The 19360-nt window shown below is 36.6% G+C and overlaps 1 protein-coding gene across 1 annotated transcript in view; it reads left to right on the top strand.

The window, feature by feature from the left end:
- LOC149779164 (multicopper oxidase 3-like) overlaps positions 1 to 17851 on the top strand; it is a 57775-nt gene extending 39924 nt beyond the window's left edge. The window contains exons 8-11 of the mRNA XM_089939721.1: positions 7825 to 8130; positions 12353 to 12541; positions 15553 to 15700; positions 16967 to 17851. Coding sequence (XP_089795847.1) covers positions 7825 to 8130; positions 12353 to 12541; positions 15553 to 15700; positions 16967 to 17232 — 909 coding nt within the window. The 3' untranslated portion in view covers positions 17233 to 17851. The remainder of the gene's footprint in view (positions 1 to 7824; positions 8131 to 12352; positions 12542 to 15552; positions 15701 to 16966) is intronic.
- The last annotated feature ends 1509 nt before the right edge of the window (positions 17852 to 19360 follow it).

The raw sequence follows: 19360 nt of genomic DNA, 5'->3' as shown, positions 1-19360 counted from the left end.
CCCTTGTGGGTGTGGTGTGGAGAACGTGTGCCTAAAACGCAAATCGTCTTTTTCTGCCAAATCTTCGTGGTGTATTGTGTCATCGGGGCAGCCATCGCCAATTTGAGTTTGCAACAAGGAGACAAACAATTGTGGACCATTTTATTGAGCAGTTGCATCGGTTACCTGCTTCCCAATCCCTCCCTGAAATTCACCTCGAACGGGAACCCCGGGAACCTTGTGTCCAGTGCCAGTGCCAGTCACCACTTCAACCACAACCAGAACCCCATTTTAGACGGAGACACGCCTCTGACGTCCAGTAATATCCCCTCGGACAGCCACAGAACTCTGGAATTATGAGTCACCAAAACCAATTTTACTTAACCTTACCCAGTGACAGTTCCATGGAGGTGTTTCCCAAGAACACGTTGTGCTGTTACACGGCCAAATTACCTCAGGCCATCCAGTTAGATCACGAAGCCCATTGGGAAGTGGCTTTAGTAGAAATGATTCACCCGACCCAAGTCCTCAATGTCCTTCCCAATCAAAATTTTTTTGATGTGGAAGTTCATGACGAGCAAATGCAACAGTGGATGGATAGCAATGTCAAATATGACAAGAAAACCCGTACACAAAAGTACACCACCTATCACTTGTTCATTCCCCCAGGCTATTATTTTAGTGGTCAACATTTGGTCAGCACCATAACATCCAGGTTTAATGTCGTGTTTCTGAAAGCTTTGGAGCATGTCAACAAAAATGTCACCATGGAGTACCACAAAACAGCTCGTCGCTTCTTGATGAAATTTGAACGGAGTAAAATCCTATCCATTTTATTTTGTCCTGAATTGTATGACATGTTGGGCGGAGACATGGACATGAGAAAGACCATGATGAAGAAAAACGAATTACCCATCGTTTACGACAACGAGTCTTTTAGCAAGTTATTTCGTGCCCCGGTAGAACTGAACCAAGGACTGAATTTGATGTTCGTGTATTCCGATGTGGTGGAGTACAACGTGGTGGGACACACCTCCGTACCGTTACTGCGTGTCATTCCTTTCAAAGTGGATTCTGCCACGAACGCTGACGAGGAAGGTGGAAACACTTACCACGTCCACCGCGAATTTGTCCATCCTCACTATTTGCCTGTCAGTAAGTCGTATTTGGACACGGTCAACATTGCTATAAAAGGAGATCTGGGACAAAATATTCCATTCACCAAAGGAAAAGTCACGGTGAAACTCCATTTTCGAAAACGGTTCTCTCACGACTCTTAAGTCATGTATCCAGTGTACCGAGGGGTTGCTCGACAGCGAGGACACGGCTTAGGAGATATGTTAAAATCGGCCTTTCGTTCGGTGGCCCCGGTGTTGAAACCGATGGTGACACGCGGATTGCACGCCTTGAAAGATGCGGCACTGACGCAAGGCAAAGAATTTCTCCAAAATGTCATCATCGACAAACAAAACCCTAAAGAAGCCTTCATGAGGGCAGGCAAAAATGTCTTGCTGCAAACGGGCAAAGACATTTTAGGCCAACGAGAAACACCTATAAATGCCCTGCACGCTAACGAGTCAGGCATTCAGCAAGGACAAGGCAGAAAGAGACGACGAAGAAAACACCCTTTCACCAGACTTCAAGCGAGAAAGGCCAAGAAAAGAAGAACCGTTCGAGACTTAGACGTTTTCGATTATTGAGAAAAGAGACAAAAAAAATGATGCACCGAGAATCTTGCGCTTGTTCCAAGACGGAACTGGATCTGTTTGCCATGCCCCCCACGATGATGACGATGCAAGAATCCCAGTGGGTGGAATTTCACCCCGTCTCCTCACTGACCGATTCCGCTCCCATCGAGTTTGAAATCAAAGGACAGCCCGAAGATTACATCGATCTGAATAGCAGTTACTTGTACCTGAAAGTCAAAATTCTAGATAAGACTGGAGGTGCTATAGACGATGAAGCAGTAGCTCCCGTCAACAATTTCATGCATTCCTTGTTCAGTGGAGTGGACTTGTACTTGAATAACAAACTGGTCAGTAGCAGCATGGATACTTACCCTTATCGTGCCTACCTGGAAAATCTCTTGACGTACGGAATAGATGCCAAGAACACTCATCTCAATGCCTGTGTGGTATGGGAAGCTGACGAACCTACCAAGTTTGAAATATTGGAAACTGATGAAAAGAAAGACAACAATGATGGATTTCTAGAACGAAGGAAGAGAATCACGGGAGCCGACACAAGTTTAGAACTGATGGATCGTTTGCATTTGGACATGTGGTTGCAAGAAAAGTATTTGCTGAACGGGGTGGATGTCCGCCTGAGACTGAATCGTAGCAGTGCCGCTTTCCATTTGATGGCTGATAGTGACGGTTACAAAACCAAAATCCTAGAAGCCAGACTCTACGTACGCCGTGTGGAAGTGTTACCTAAAGTGGGAAACGACATCAGTCAGACGTTGAGTAGAACGACCACCAAGTATCCCATACGACGCGTGGAAGTGAAAACCTTCACCATTCCCAAGGGACAGCGATCCATGATCGAAGATCATCTGTTCCAAGGACAGTTACCCAAACGTTTGATCGTTGGTATCGTCGAGAATACAGCCTTCAACGGAGCTGCCGAAAAAAATCCTTTCTACTTTCAACACTTTGGCGTGTCCAAAATCGAAGTCAGTCGCGATGGCAAGACCTTGTGTACCCGACCTTTCGAACCTGACTTTTCCAAGAAGAATTACTTGAGATCGTACTTGTCCCTGTACGAAGCCACCGGACAGTTAGGAACCAATACCAGTCACGGTATTACGTACGAGGATTATGCAGGAGGCTACGCTTTGTGGGCTTTCGATTTCACTCCAGACCAAGGCAGCGACGAGGGACATTTCCACCCTATAAAATCCGGCCAGATTCGTGTGGAAATTCAGTTTAAAGACCGAGACCCTGATGAAACGGTGAACGTCATCCTGTATGCAGAATTCGATAATACCATAGAAATCAACAGTTTGAGAGAAGTCATCCTAGATTACTAGAAACCATGGAAGACTGTTATACCTCTTTACCTAGTGGAGAAACTTTTAGTGTTGGATTATTGTTAAAAAATGTTAGAGTTCTTGTTGTTTAGTGTTAAGTGATTTTTGAATTAAAAAATGTTGTGTTTTGAAAAAAATTGTTTGATGTTATATTGTTGGATTATTGTTAAAAATGTTAGAGTTGTTGTTTAGTGTTAAGTGATTTTTGAATAAAAAATGTTGTGTTTTGAAAAAAATGCCTTTGTCTTTTGTTTAGCTATAAGAATGTTGGATTGATGCTCTTTCATTTCTTACTATCCCTCTCATGACACTCACTAAACGTTGCGACTCAAAAACCGTGTGGGGGATGTTTTCCTTCACGTCCGCGCTTTAACTTTAAGAACCGGGTTGTTTCCAGTCTAACCATCCATTGTCGACTCATCCTCCTAAGAAGATGTGCTCCAAACTAGCTAAACTCAACGAAGCCTACGTGAATTTGCATAGGGTCAGACACAGTCTGATACCGAAGCCAGAAGAAATAGAGAATGTGAGAATGTTAAAAATCACTGAAGACCTGATAGAAGAGCTCTTCAGAGAAGAAATGAACAGGGAAAAAGAAGAATGGACAGAGAAGTACAGACTTCAGAGACAGCAGCAACAACAACAACAAGAGCAGCAGCAGCAACCTGAAGCTGACAGAGGCTTTGTCGATTGTCGTATCGACACCAAAGAGTTCTTCTTCTCTTTCCGAAGAAGCAGACCTATCGCCAGAAAGTCCATCCTCAGAGGACATCGCATTCTTAGAAACTAAAAAAAATGCCATAGCAAACAAAAAAAAAACAGCCCTTTTCAGGGCTACCCAATACTCTAGAAAAGAAATAACAATCGATTTGCCAATGTGTGTAGGTAGAGTAGTGTGAAAATAAACACTAACTCTTTATTGATAGTGTGAGTGTATGTGTTTGTGTGTTTGTGTTTGTAAGTGGTTAAGTAAGTTGGTATGGATAGTAGATTAAAATGATGTCTTTTTTTTGGTGTTTGAGGTGTAAATTTGGGGTTAGATTGGATTGCTTTGCGTATGTGGATAGTCTATTGAAGTGATTTATAAAAATTTTTAAAATAGTGATGGGTAGCATAAAAAGTGAGTGAGTGTTTCTTTTAGGTCCGCGCGTTGTTGTTTTTTGGTCATGATGTAGGTAAGATCAATTTTATGTTTTTAGGGGATGTTTTCCTTCACGTCCGCGCTTTCACTATAAATTGAAACTCGTTCGGCAGTCCAGCTACCCTTGTTGATTGATCAACACCAAAAATGAACACGAGACTGGAGAAACTGTTGGAACTTCATGTGCATCTGGAATATGCCAGGCGCATATTAAATGAACTGGCCGCGGAAGCCATTGTGGAGGAGGGAAGGATAAGAGAGGAGAAGGAAAGAAGAAACAAAGAAGAGGAGGAGAGAAGATATAAAGAAGAAGAGGAAAGAAGATACAAAGAGGAGGAGAGAAGATACAAAGAAGAGGAGGAGGAGGAAAAGGAGAGAAGAAGAAGAAATTTCAGAATCCCAGAGAGCGAAAATTGGGATTCTGAAGCGACATATCCTGCCTCTGCTCTCTCCCCCAAAAAGGTAAAAAGTAACTGGGGGACAAGATGTGTATGTGGCGCCAGGCCTGGAAGGTGCCACCATTAACCAGGTGTCCATGAAGTTCCAAAAAAACAGCCCTTTTCAGGGCTACCCAATACCCTAGAAAAGAAATAACGATCGATTTGCCAATGTGTGTAGGTAGAGTAGTGTGATTATAAACACTAACTCTTTTTTAAGATAGTGTGAGGGTATGTGTTTGTGTGTTGGTGCTTGTAAGAGCTAAGGTATGTTTGTGGGAATAGTAGATTATGGGTTTCTTTATTGTTTCTTAGCGTAGGTGAAGAGTATAGTTAGGGTTCTGTAAGCGCTCACGTACGATTGTGTGGATAGTAGATTATGGATTAGTTTATTGTTCTTAGCGTATGTGGAGAGTATAGTTTGGGTTTTGTAACCGCTCACGTACGATTGTGTGGATAGTAGATTATGGATTTGTTTATTGTTTCTTAGCGTATGTGTTTGTGTGTTTGTGTTTGTGTGTTTGTGTTAGTGTGTTTGTGTTTGTGTTTGTACCCGCTCACGTACGATTGTGTGAATAGTAGATTATGGATTTGTTTATTGTTCTTAGCGTATGTGAAGAGTATAGTTTGGGTTTTGTAAGCGCTCACGTAAGATTGTGTGGATAGTAGATTATGGATTTTGTTTATTGTTTCTTAGCGTATGTGGAGAGTATAGTTTGGGTTTTTATTATATGAAATGAGAAAGTATAGTTTGGGTTTTGTTATATGAAATGAAAAAAAGTAGGGGATGTTTTCCTTCACGTTCGCGCGTTGTTTGGTCATGATCTAGGTAAGATCAATTTTACGTTTTAGGGGGATGTTTTCCTTCACGTACGCGCTTTAAGTATAAGAACCCACAGTATTCGTCGTTCAAACCATTCTGCAAAGAATAAAAAAGAAGATGGCATCTAACCAAATGGACAAAATACAAACATTACAAGACGTTTTAGACAACTTAGGAATGATGGAGCAGATGTTAATAAGACTGGTTGAAGACCATTATTCCTATAGTCCCCATCGTGTAAAGATGGAAATTAATAACTTAAAAAAGGTAAAGGACAAGATTAGTGGTGTCATGAAAGAGATAAAGGAGGAGAAGGAGGATGAAGAGGAAAGAATAAGAATAAGCAAATGGAACGAAAAGATTGAAAAAGAAGAAGAAAATGAGAAGAGGAAGAAAGAAGAGGAGGAAGAGAAGAAGAAGAAAGAAGAGCAGGAGAAAAAGAAAGAGAAGAAGAGAAAGAGTGTTGGAGATAAAATAAGAACTTGGTGGAGAAAAAGAAGAAATTAGAAGCAGAAGAAGAAGAAAACCCAAAGGCCCTTTTCAGGGCCAGCCATATTTCTCGAAAAGAGATAGCCTTTCCATTGCCTACCCCTTTTTGTAAATTTAAATTTAAATTTAAATTTAAAAAAATTAAATAAAAAAAATCCCATATTCAATTCCCCTTGTCCCTAGACAGACCCAGACTCTATTCCCCATGTTCAATTCCCCTTGTCCCTAGAGTGACCCACGATTTTTCTCCATGTTCAATTCCCCTTGTCGCCAGAGTGACCCACGATTTTTCTCTATGTTAAATTTCCCTTGTCGCCAGAGTGACCCACGATTTTTCTCCATGTTAAATTTCCATTGTCGCTAGAGTGACCCAGGGGTCTCTGTAATGCTAATTCCCATTGTCGCTAGGGTGACCCCATATACTACTCAGGGTGCATTGCTGATGGAACGCCCCATCCGCATCTGAGTAACATGGTTTCCCTCACTTCTTTATTTAGCACTACACCACTGCTTATAGAAGAAAAATAAGAAAATGGGCAAGGGCAATTTTTGCAAAAGAATTAGTCGATGCAAATAATTTTAATATTTCTTACGGATGTGAAGAGGATATGTTGACCAAGGAATTAGGAATGGAATGGTCGGTGCCTTTCGGTTGCCTCTATTTCTTGATAAAGAATAAAATAAAGTGTCCAGATCTAATAATGGTAAATCTCTGCATGGAGTGAGTCTACAGATACAACGAAGAAGGCTATCATTTCGCAATAAATACCAAAACATGCGATGAAACTTGGATACATTACTTTGAATCCGAGAATAAGTAAAATAGCAGTGCATGGAACCCATGTCCTATAAAATTATGTCTTTCCGATTCTTCTGGAAAGGTTATTTACATTATGTTCTTCAGTTGACTTGGAATAAGGTTTAGGCACTTGATACTAGAAAACCATAGTGATTGGACAGTAGTATGCAACAGAATCAGATATTATTTACTCAAGATTACTTGGGTGAAGTGTCCAGATCTACTGTGAGTGGCTTCATTTTGCACTAAGATATCTCCCCTGGACAGACATGCAAGTTTGTGTATACAAACCTTTAAAAAGTTTCCGTTGAAACCTTATATCACCCACCATAAGGCCCAGATTTAGTCTATTGTAGCCAAATAAGTCTAAGGAGCTCGCCCTCATGCATCTTACCTTTGTCCTAGTGAGTTCGAATCTCGGATCGATGTGGGTATGTGAGAAAGCTTGCCAGTAGCGTCTGGTCAGTGGATCTTTCCTGGTCTTTCCTCACATATTTACTATGCGCAACGTATAGCCTATCATGTGCTGAATAGTGGCGTTAAAATCCACAAAACCAAATATTCCAAATCGGATAGAAATAACTATTTAAATATGGGGTGATTATGTTATAAAGAAAGTAAACTTCAGTTTGAGGTAGAAGACAGCAAGATTGTCATGAACGTTAGACAGCAAAAACCCAAAATCCTTTTCTCTTTTTCTTAGTTATCATCCGATCTGATATAAATAAAATGTTTGAATGAATAACATATGTTAATATGTACAAGTCGAACACTTTTTATTGGATGCACTAGGTCATTTGTAATGGCGGAAATTATAAATGTAGATAAATGCAAAATAGTGTGTGTTGATTGTAATATTTTGCAGTAGTTTGCATCGATGTGTATCGAGGCTTGGATGACTGAAACACTGAAGGTAAATATTATGGTAAAGAAAAACAAGGTTATTTTTATTACAAAATCTTAGCTGCTTGTTAGATTAGTTAGAATGTCATGTTAAGTTCTTAGACTAATGGATTACTTGATATCGAACTTCACGCGAACTACTGGCTCCAATTATATGTCATTGAAAGTAAAATACTTATTTTATCTGGAAAGAACATTTGTTTTCTGCCCTGAATATTTTAGGTGCTAAACTCGATAAACATCATGGGAGGGAATAACAGTGTAACTGTGGCAGACATGAAACCATTCGAACATCACACGAAAGACATATTGGATCAGATCAAACGAGCACCTGACCGCAAGTTTTATATCGCCATTGATTTCAACAAAGTCAACAACTACCATTACCTGGATGAGGAGTACTATCCGCTGTCCCTCATGTTGAATGGTGGCCATGGTAACAGCCATCTGATGGCCATGCAGATGAACCACATAACCTTCACATTCCCCAACGCACCACCACTGACTCAGTACAAAGATGTAGCAGAGGTATTTCTTTTTCATTATTCAAATGTTTTCAAAGTTAACTTTACTTCTCTGCTCTCTTCTTCTCCGTTTCCTTCTTGATAAATAAATAAATAAATAAATAAGTAAATAAATAAATAAATAATTAGATAATAGAATAATATATTATTACATTAGTCCTTGTTTATTTCTTCTAATTTACACGAAATCGTCACATATATATAATTTTTAGATTCAGAAATTTGAATCAAATTTTTGAAAACGTCTCAAATATGTAAAGAAAAAATCTAATACTATAACATGTATTTTTCATCGCGGAATCAATCAGATATAACAGCCAATATCTTTGAAACTCTTATAGTTTGAGTTCCTGTTAATAGTGATTCGTTTATGCTTCAAAGTTTACTTCTAACATGAACCCGCTTTGACCATTGCATACAATACAACCTGTTTGGAGGAAAAAGGTATTTATCTTACGTTGGTTAGACAATCCATTTTAGTGCTTAATATTAGGCCAGCAAAATGCAATCAATGTAAATGAGCGGAGACAGTGCTGATGTTTCGTGCTGGAGTCGAATTAAAGACTTATTGTTGTTGTTGTTGTTGCTTTTGTGGGGTTTAACGCCATTTGTCAGCACACGATTGGCTATACATGGCGGCCAGTATTAATGGTGGAGGAAGAACCACCGACCCTCGAGAAGCTACTGTCAAGCTTTCTCACATACCCACATTGGCTGAATCCTAGACTCGAACCGCCGCAGACAGAGGTGAGATGGCAGTGATCCGTAACGAAGAGCGCTTTAGACCACTCGGCCACTCGGGGCCCCCATTAAAGACTTGAAAAGAGGAATCACTTTCAGTTGATAAATAGCTACTCTGAGAATATTTATACTTCATTCATGCTAAAATAATTAGGTGGATGCTTTTAATGAATTAGTGTTCTGCCATCGATAAGAAATTGTTTAAGTGGCACAAATTTATGAGAGATAAATAAGTCTGTATGCTTACCCTTCATCAAAACATCTGGTGATAAAGTTTATATATATATATATATATATATATATATATATATATATATATATATATATATACACAATCTTGAGAGTAATCTGTATTCAGTGCATTATATTTAGTTTTATTTTAGAACATAAAATATACCCCTTGTGCAATTTTGACATCATTAGCAATCAGATAAAATGTAAAAGAATTGAAATGCACAGGCTTTCATTATCCATATTTCCAAGCATTGTAACATTGAAGATTACAATACCACTGTTTAGAAAAATCGAACCAAGAGGAAAGGAGACATTTAGATCATACGGCAGAATATGAAACCTTCTTAACCTGATGTGCGTAAAGTAAACAGTGCACTGCAGTGGCAATTCCTGCAAGCAGTTGAAGCAAAGGCTGTAGGGTACCCGCTGCTACCTCCAGCAAATATCCATGGATTAATTGTATATTGTGTTATATAGGGTCAACTGTATTTTTTACTACCAGTTTTATTGGGAAAATTGTGTTATGTACCACGTGTTGTACAGGGTCAGTTGTATTATGTACTACGTGTTGTATAGGGTCAGTTGTATAAGGTAACACGTATTGTATAGGGTCCGTTGTATTGTGTAATACGTGCTGTATAAGGTCAATTGTATTATGTACCATTTATGGTATAGAGTCAGTTGTATTATGTATTGCGTGTTATATAGGGTCAGTTGTATTATGTACTACGCGTTGTATAGAGTCAGTTTTATTATGTTCCACGTATGGTATCGGGTAAGTTTTGTTATGTACCACGTGTTGTACAGGGTCAGTTTTATTATGTACCACGTGTTGTATAGGGTCAGCTATATTATGTACCACGTATTTGTATAGGTTCAGCTATATTTTAAAACACGTGTTGTATAGGGTCAGTTTTATTGTGTACCACGTGTTGTATAGGTTCAGCTTTATTATGTACCACGTGTTGCATAGGGTCAGCTTCATGGGGGCGCTCACCAGTTAATATGTACTTTTGAGAGAGTGACGTATGTAAGGTGAAGTAGTTTGCATTTGAAACATACATAATGGAGAGAATGTTGGAATACCTCTATGCTACATTAATGTAATGTGGATGAGATTTCTTTGGATATTGTACTTTTGGAAATTTTACATGATTTAAGCACACTGCTAACTAAAATGACTGCTCCCTTGTGTTAAAAAATCAACCTGAATTAATCTAAAGTACACTATACATAGCAGCTATTAAAATAGGGAAAATGAATTTTGCCAGACTAGACAATACCAGCTTCTAAAAGTGCAATGAATGAATTACCAAATATATAAAAATGTAAAAAAAGTTATCGGCTCTTTTTTATACAATTTACCTCTGAAGTTCAGGAAGTGAAAATGACCAAGTAGAGCTAGCACTTTTTTGAAAGGTGCACATCTGAAGTAAGGCCAAGCTGTATACTCTATAACCCATAGTATACACATCAATCATACACCAAAATAAAGGGAATTAAAGGTTCTGTGAATTATACCTAAGATATACAAGGAACAAGTAATGTTTATTGAGAGGACAAGGGCCAACAACAAAACTCAAACTGCGCATGTCCATAAGACAAAATTCGGTTATGCGGGAAAAGAAGATCAATGTGAAAACATTCTATAGAAAGAACCACATAAATTAATTTACATACCAAAAATGCTGAAATCACCTATACTGATCATGGAGGGGAGAGAGGCTCAAAACAGTTCACAGCGTTATATTTACAAACGGAATAATTTTGTACTTAGCAGCCACTGTTGGCATCCAACGTTTACTTTGATCAATGATAACCTCAGGTACATTTCAACCGTCTCGAAAAATAATCACCGTTAATATGTCATTTCAATCAATGAATGCAATCAATAATTCATTACCACGTACTACAAGTTTTGAAGTCTTTGATTATAAGATTTACTTGGAACGGTTTAATGAACGTACCTTCTTTACGGATGAAAAAGTAAAGCCTGGAGTTAGAATCTCAATTGATGGGGATAAACTGAATTCGTGTACTTATTAATCCAGGAGAAAGTTGTGTGGCATATCATTAGTTTCTGCTAAACAGATTGACGATAATTTTGAAAATCTAATAACTCATATTTTCATAAAGATGTCTTGCCAAAACTGACCAATTCCATCCGATAGTCTGAAGTCCAAAATAACGGGAAAGGTGAAGAATTGAGTATTCACCAAAATATTTCATCTTTGAAGTGTAATGATATAATTGGTCCTGTTACAGAGGTAAACGATGCTCAGTGAAATCGATTATTTTGAAAAGTAATAGTATCAGACGATGGTAATCGTAAAGCCTGTAGTACAAACCTGTGATTAAACTTACAGCTCCCATCATAAAAAAAAAAAACGAAGATAATCTCTACAAGTAAGTACATCAGCGAAACAAATTCCAGTGTACATTTATTTGCACAGCATGAAGACGTAAATGGAACAAACTGAAACGAACCTATAAGACGACTTCCGCCTTTATACATTATGGAGGACATAGTTCACACGTGGGCTAGAATGGTTCTTCGTTACGAATGGAACATAACAAGTAAAGACATGACAAGAAGAGCAGCGGTACTTGGACGAAGCAGAGTTTTGCAGCAGAAAATTCTAACATACAGTGATATTAATCAGTAAACATTTGATCGTCAAAATAAATGTAAACTTTCCCATAAAAGTGGACGAAAGAGATTAAAAGAAGATATCGTAATCTTAGTATTATTATAGATAATATTATTCATTTTATGTGCTACATGATTTGTGGAATTAAAAACAAAAGGAAAGAAATCATTAATGTATGTTAAAGTGTATTTTTCATAATTCAGTATGAAAGAAGGACTGTGTGGTTGTCGGTAACCCATGGGAGATAACCTTAAATAGCAACGTCTCTTAGTTATTTCGCTTTTGTATGGACTGATCCACTTGCCTTTTCATGATTACAATTATGCAATACGGCCAATGAAACATGACCAAAGCAGAATCATACCGAACGTTGTAACGACTGATTAGAGCTAATCAGACTCCTTGTCATTGTGCTCGTTCGAAAGGCTACTAAACAAAACCACGATAGAAACACTGTAATAATTGTACTAATCATAGTTAAATCGTATTTTCAATGATGAGCGTTGCTAAAGAAAGAACGGAAAAAATAATTACACAACACAAAAAAGGGTTAAAGAAAGATGACGTTTTGACGTCTTTTAATATGATATTTAATTTCAGACAGTATTCTGCAACGAGAGTTTGGTGGCGGCTGATTGCAAAACGGAATTCTGTGAATGTACACACAGACTGAAAGTAAAAGTGGGTGATTTAGTTGAAATGATTGTGATTGGAGAAGCGATAAATGGAGAGGGAAACCACCCCATGCATCTGCACGGCCACCAGTTCTGGATCCTCGGAATGAAAAAGGTGAACCTTGAGCTTGTTTTCCTACCAGTTATTCTCGATGATTTCCATATAGTGTCAACCTGTTTTATCAGAGCATGATTCAGTCAAATATATCGTATATTTAACGTATCCAGTTTTTATTGCCTGGCTGCTCAAAACGATGCCCTCGTATCCTGAAAATTTCATTGTCATTGACAGATTATTTATCACTGAAAATAAAAGTTCAAAGCAGAATGTCAAATCAACTGATTAAAAATGGCTATTTTTAATTATATTGCAGGGCATGCAAAAAGTGTCTTAAGAGGGAAAAGAAAAATTGCTGCAAAATAGTTGTCATCTTGACACCTTGTAGTCCAACATAAACTTACATTTGCTTTTTCTTACGTATCAGTGTATCTTATACCTCGTTTATATCGTCTGTTGAGTACGTAAAGCCTTCACAAGGGGTTATTCCTGTCATTTAAATCTGGTTTGAATGTTTGATTTTCGTATTCTTTGAAATATTATATATAATCATCGTTAGAAGACGTTTTAAAAATATATATTAAATGGATAGGAATTCACCGTCACGTTTCCCTGCTACTGCAAACGAACTATATGTCAAAAGCTTCACGCTCAATACATATGAGAAAGCTGAAGAAAATAAACTAAAACCATTATCCATACCATAACATGTTCACCTACTTCACATTGTTTGTCTATTGTGCATTTCGTATGGTAGATAAACATAAACTGTTAGGTGTAATTGTTGTGAAAGACAGAAGAAAAACAAGCGATGAAAAACATGGAACTTGGTACAAAAGATTCCGGCGTTGTGGATATATACACAACAAATTAACGCGGAAATCCGTTTGACTGATTCTCAAATATTGGATTGCCTGAACTACGAAATATGAGAAAAATAATTATGAGGACATTAAACGGAAATTGAGGATCATAAAATATGAACATACAAAGAGATGGTAAAGAGGCCAGGCAGTACATAGGCAAAGAACCATATAAACAAGAGAGTAATTGTCTTGTTGTTTCAAATAATTTATTTGAATTATGAAACTTAATGAGATTTATTATACTATTTTTACTGACTATTTGAATATATTGAACATTACTCTCAGCAAAGTTAGTCTTAAACAATAACATTACTCTCAGCAAAATTAGTCTTAAACAATGCTACTTTGTTATTAGTAACTATTATTTCTATTTATACTGATGAATTCTAGGTTGTTTCTTAGTTGGTGAAAAGTTTTATCATTTCGGAAAGCAAGGAGAAAATAATTGATCTCAGATTGAAGGAACTAACACGTACAGGACATTATTCTTGTCTTTGCAACGTTGTTTGACGCTTAAGTGAGTCCTAATTATTTATAAATGTTTAAAGGGGTGAAACTCTATTACATTAAAGACAATGGTTTTACGTAGAAGCCATGATATATATTTAACAATTACACTTTAAACACTAACACTGATGAATTACTGAGCAGATAGAGCACAGTGTGATTTGATTGAATATATCCACAGAGAAAAAGTAAACTAGCGATAAATAGATATCATGATTGAATATATCCACAGAGAAAAAGTAAACTAGCGATAAATGGATGTCATGATTGAATATATCCACAGAGAAAAAGTAAACTACTGATAAATGGATATCTTGATTGAATATATCCACAGAGAAAAAGTAAACTAGCGATGAATGACCATTTTTATTGAAAATGGAAAATGATGGATCTGATGTGAGTGGTCATTTCAAGTGAAATTTATAAAACGAGTCTGGAAGATTGAGATTATTTGAAATTTTTTCATAAAGTTCATTTGAGAAAATTATATTTATCACAGGCGAACATTAATGATGCATATGTATTCCTTAGCATGGTGTTCTGAAATCATTTGTGACATCACGAGTAGTCATTACACATGTTGCATACAAGAAAATTGCGATACGGATCTTTCATCGTAAATTACATAGTGGCCATGTAACAAATGGATGTAACAGACGAAAAGAATTATGAAGTAGATAAAACAATTAAATTGTTTGGTGGAGTAAGAACCCGAGAAAATGCCGGGAAGAACCACCGACGTACGGGAAGCTAATTGGGAGTTTTATCACAGACCCAAGAAGGTAGAGACAAGACCCGGCTGACAGAAGTCAGATGTATCAGTAATCTGTAAAGCCGTGTTATTTTGACAACTCGGTCACCCGGGTTTCCGCAGATGATAGAAAAAACGTAAACTATTCTTACGTACGTCGACATCAGAAAGATTGCTATCGTACACGACACACCGTAATGACAAATCATCGTGCAATGTGACTAAATGAAAAATGAGAATTGAGTAGACTGGTAAGTGGCGTGACAACGCGCGGAAGACATGAGATAAGTAGGTTTCCAACGCAATCATTTGCACGTGCCACAGTAAGCCCGCCATCCTGGTGAGTAAAGGTAAATCCGTCATAATCATCTGAAAATACGCAAAACAAGCAACATAATTAATGCTGCACCCTACAAGGCGACCCGTACTTTTATTGATATTAGAATACAATTCAATCGCAATTGTGTACACACACTTTAGTGACGGCAAAATTGTATTGTACAGTTATGAATTTATTTAGCATACTAAATGTACAGTTATGAATTTATTTAGCATACTAAATGTACAGTAAACGAAGTAGCTGCACTAGCCGAAAAAGTAGTAAGACCGATAAGTGCTGCACGTTAGTTTCTTCGCGGGCCATAATTTATATTTTGAGCGGTCAAAACCGTCGACGTAAATTTGTTTGCAGTAGCTGAAAAAAATGACGAGGAACTCTTATTCATCTCAGTATTAATAAAGTAATTCGCACAAATACTTTTGCTGCTTTCAATTTTTTCATACTGAAACTAGATTGCAGTTTCTTCGCCTACAGGTGTAGCATTTAAAATGTGTTAACATCTGTTAAAAGAATGTTCCTTACATATAGTATTAAATCAGTTATAAAGGTCACCCTGAGGGCAGATGTTTTGTTGTTATGCTGTTGCCTTCTTTCCATCTCGCAGCTGAAAGCTTCCATAACGCGAGAAGAAGTAGAAGCAATGGACGCACAAGGTGGGCTGCAAAGAAATTACGACACTGCCATTAAAAAAGACACTGTCCTCGTACCAGACGGTGGCTACACAATAATTAAATTTGTTGCAAAATATCCAGGTATGCATCATACAACATGGGTCATTTTTGTTTTATTTACTGTGATCATTTATTTTATCAAAAGGATTAAAATATATGCTTTTATATCTTATTCATAGTGAGTCTAAAAACATGCCAGTAATGCAAACGATCACATATTTTAAAATTTGTTTCTGTTTTTACATAAAATAATATTTACGTTTTGCCCAAAGGATGCTAAAAATGGCGAGGTGTTGATTATCTTTTATTGTGTTCTTCAGAGGTGGGCAGGTTGGCCATGAAACTAAGCACAATACTCAGTGACTTATTGTATGCATGTATGTATGTATGTATATATATATATGTGTGTGTGTGTGTGTGTGTGTGTGTGTATGCATGTACATACGTACGTATGTATGTATAAGCAGTAATCGTTTTATCCGTGGTTGAATATAATGAACATTTGGCATGAAACGCACATACATTCATACACTCACACACGAGCAAACATTATCTAATGCATTGGATTACTTGACATAATCTATTATGCAAGCATAATTTTCCACCGCAAATTATATTTTTTATTTATACCTTCGATATATTCTGTATTGTTTGTTATGTCCGTTCGTCTATAGTTTCTATGTCCGTCCGAAACGTTACAAATTTGTTTTCGCCTTTTTATATTTTGAAGGTCTTTATTAATTGATATAAATGTTTAGTTGGGGGTGGGGGGGCTTTATATTGAAAGTGACTTAACTACGGTTCGATTGGCACCATATCTGCCAAATGTTGATTGAATTATGACGCCTGTTTATCAAACTTTTCTGTCGCATAACAAAAATCGTATCTTCATAACATTCAAAAACTAAAATCTTTCATTGATCCGTTATTTGCGCACTGGCCTTAAGAGCAGGAATAACACATGTGCTAGGTACGATCTGACGAGTTTTCTTTCAATAAGTGACTGAAATATAAATGTTAGAACCGAGGTTTCTACATATGTATTGAATAGAAATGACATTGATTAAAAGATGCCATGTTTTCAGAAAGGTAAACTATTATTTTTGGTGCTTGATTTCACTATAAATAGGAAACTACAAAGTGTAATGACCAAATAAAAACGCAATATTAATAAAACGAAAGTTAGATAAGGTCTTATAAACGCAATTTACGAAAACAATATCCATTGAAAAACAAGCACGCACTTTTCCACCAAACATTTCCTGGGATTCAGAAAACATTTCACGAGATACTCATGAAAAGCAATTTCTGTCGGTTTTAGCTTTTGTGTATATCTTTGTTTTCCAGGATTTTGGCTGTTTCACTGCCACGTGGGGTTTCACCTGGCCATGGGCCTAGGGATGGTAATCCAGGTGGGAGAGATACACGAAATGACGCAACCGCCGCCAAGTTTCCCCAGGTGTGGCAATTGGAGGACTGATACTTCAAATGACCTGTCGAAGTGTTATATACAGACACAGGCATCAAGTGCTTCTACATTCTTCGCAGTAGCTATTTTGTACAAATATATTTTTCTTTGTGCAGTGTTCATGTCGTTCACTACTTTGTTGTGAATGCTTGCGTCTTCGATAAGTTTAAGGTGCAAGCGTGTATTGGTTTGCTTATACATATATACATGTATTTCAAGGGGAAGGCAACGAGTAGTTGTTGTAATAATCTTCTCTTAGAAAATACATTGTTCCAGATTGAATATTCTTTAAATGATTATATGTGCCTGCATAATTATTAAAAATGAAGAAATTCCAATGGGGCCTTCTTCCATAATGAAACTGGAGTATCAAAATGCAAAACAGCGATAGAATATTATATTTGTATAACTTTGTACGTCATGGGCCTGAGGGAGGAGGATAGATTTACCTCTGTGACTGTCTATCCACATAAACATTTTCGTTTTTTGCGCATAACGCTAAAAAATTTCATCGTACCTCTCTCAAGCTTGGTACACATATTGAACTTGTTTGTTAGGAACATTAGTATCCGGATGAGCAATATCATAAGCTTTACGTAAGTCTATGAATAAAACTCCAGTTGATTTCCCGTCATCAATAGTCTTTAACCAGTCATCAATCTAACCAGTGAGTGCTCTCTCGAATGGATAATCTCTACGTAAGCCTGATAAATGCGGATTTATGAAATATTTTTGAAAAAAATAATAAACATGTTTTTTTCCTCCATTCGTCTACATAAGGATTTGTGCCTTTAAATATATGAAATATGCTAGTCAGTAGTTCATCAGTGTAGACTGTTGACAGTTTAATAGTTTCAACGACAAGCTTAAGAAGCCAGTGGTCTTTGAAATGGACATATTTATATCAAAACCAGTAGTTTTGGAAATGGACATAGTTATATCAAAGCCAGTAGTTTTTGAAATGGACATATTTATATCAAAGCCAGTAGTTTTTGAAACGGACATATTTATATCAAAGCCAGTAGTTTTTGAAATTGACACACTTATATCAAAGCCAGTAGTTTTTGAAATTGACACAGTAGTTTTTGAAATTGACACACTTATATCAAAGCCAGTAGTTTTTTTAAATTGACACACTTATATCTAAGCCAGTAGTTTTTGAAAAGGACATTTATATCAAAGCCAGTAGTTTTTGAAATGGACATATTTATATCAAAGCCAGTTGTTTTTGAAATGGAAACACTTATATCAAAGCCAGTAGTCTTTTAAATCGACATATTTATATCAAAGCCAGTAGTTTTTTAAATTGACACACTTATATCAAAGCCAGTAGTTTTTAAAATTGACATATTTATATCAAAGCCAGTTGTTTTTTAAATTGATACACTTATATCTAAGGCAGTAGTTTTTGAAACGGACATATTTATATCAAAGCCAGTAGTTTTTGAAATTGACACACTTATATCAAAGCCAGTAGTTTTTTTGAATTGACACACTTATATCAAAGCCAGTTGTTTTTGAAATGGACACTTATATCAAAGCCAGTAGTTTTTGAAATGGACACATTTATATCAAAGCCAGTAGTTTTTTAAATGGACATATTTATGTCAAAGCCAGTTGTTTTTGAAATGGATATATTTATATCAAAGCCAATAAGTTTTGAAATGGACAGTTATATCAAAGCCAGATGTTTTTGAAATGAACATATTTATATCAAAGCCAGTTGTTTTTGAAATTGACACACTTATATCAAAGCCAGTAGTTTTTGAAATTGACACACTTATATCAAAGCCAGTAGTTCTTGAAATGGACATATTTATATCAAAGCCAGTAGATTTTTAAATGGACATATTTATATCAAAGCCAGTTGTTTTTGAAATGGATATATATATATATATATATATATATATATATATATATATATATATATATATATATATATATATATATATATATATCAAAGCCAATAAATTTTGAAATGGACAGTTATATCAAAGCCAGTTGTTTTTTTAAATTGACACACTTATATCAAAGCCAGTAGCTTTTGAAATTGACACGCTTATATCAAAGCCAGTAGTTTTTGAAATTGACACACTTATATCAAAGCCAGTAGTTTTTGAAATGGACATATTTATATCAAGGCCAGTAGTTTTTGAAATATACATATTTATAATTACAAGGTGCTTTATTAGTCTTTGCATAACGACGGACCTGGGATGTATCATCTTATTTAAATGACCCATCTTAGTGATTTAGCGATACAATATTTTACA

This window comes from Sinohyriopsis cumingii, chromosome 17 (genome assembly GCF_028554795.1).
Source record: "Sinohyriopsis cumingii isolate HCF-2022 chromosome 17, ASM2855479v2, whole genome shotgun sequence".
NCBI lineage: Eukaryota > Metazoa > Mollusca > Bivalvia > Unionida > Unionidae > Sinohyriopsis > Sinohyriopsis cumingii.
Note: the sequence above shows the minus strand (reverse complement) of the source record. Positions and strands in the feature narration are given on the sequence as shown.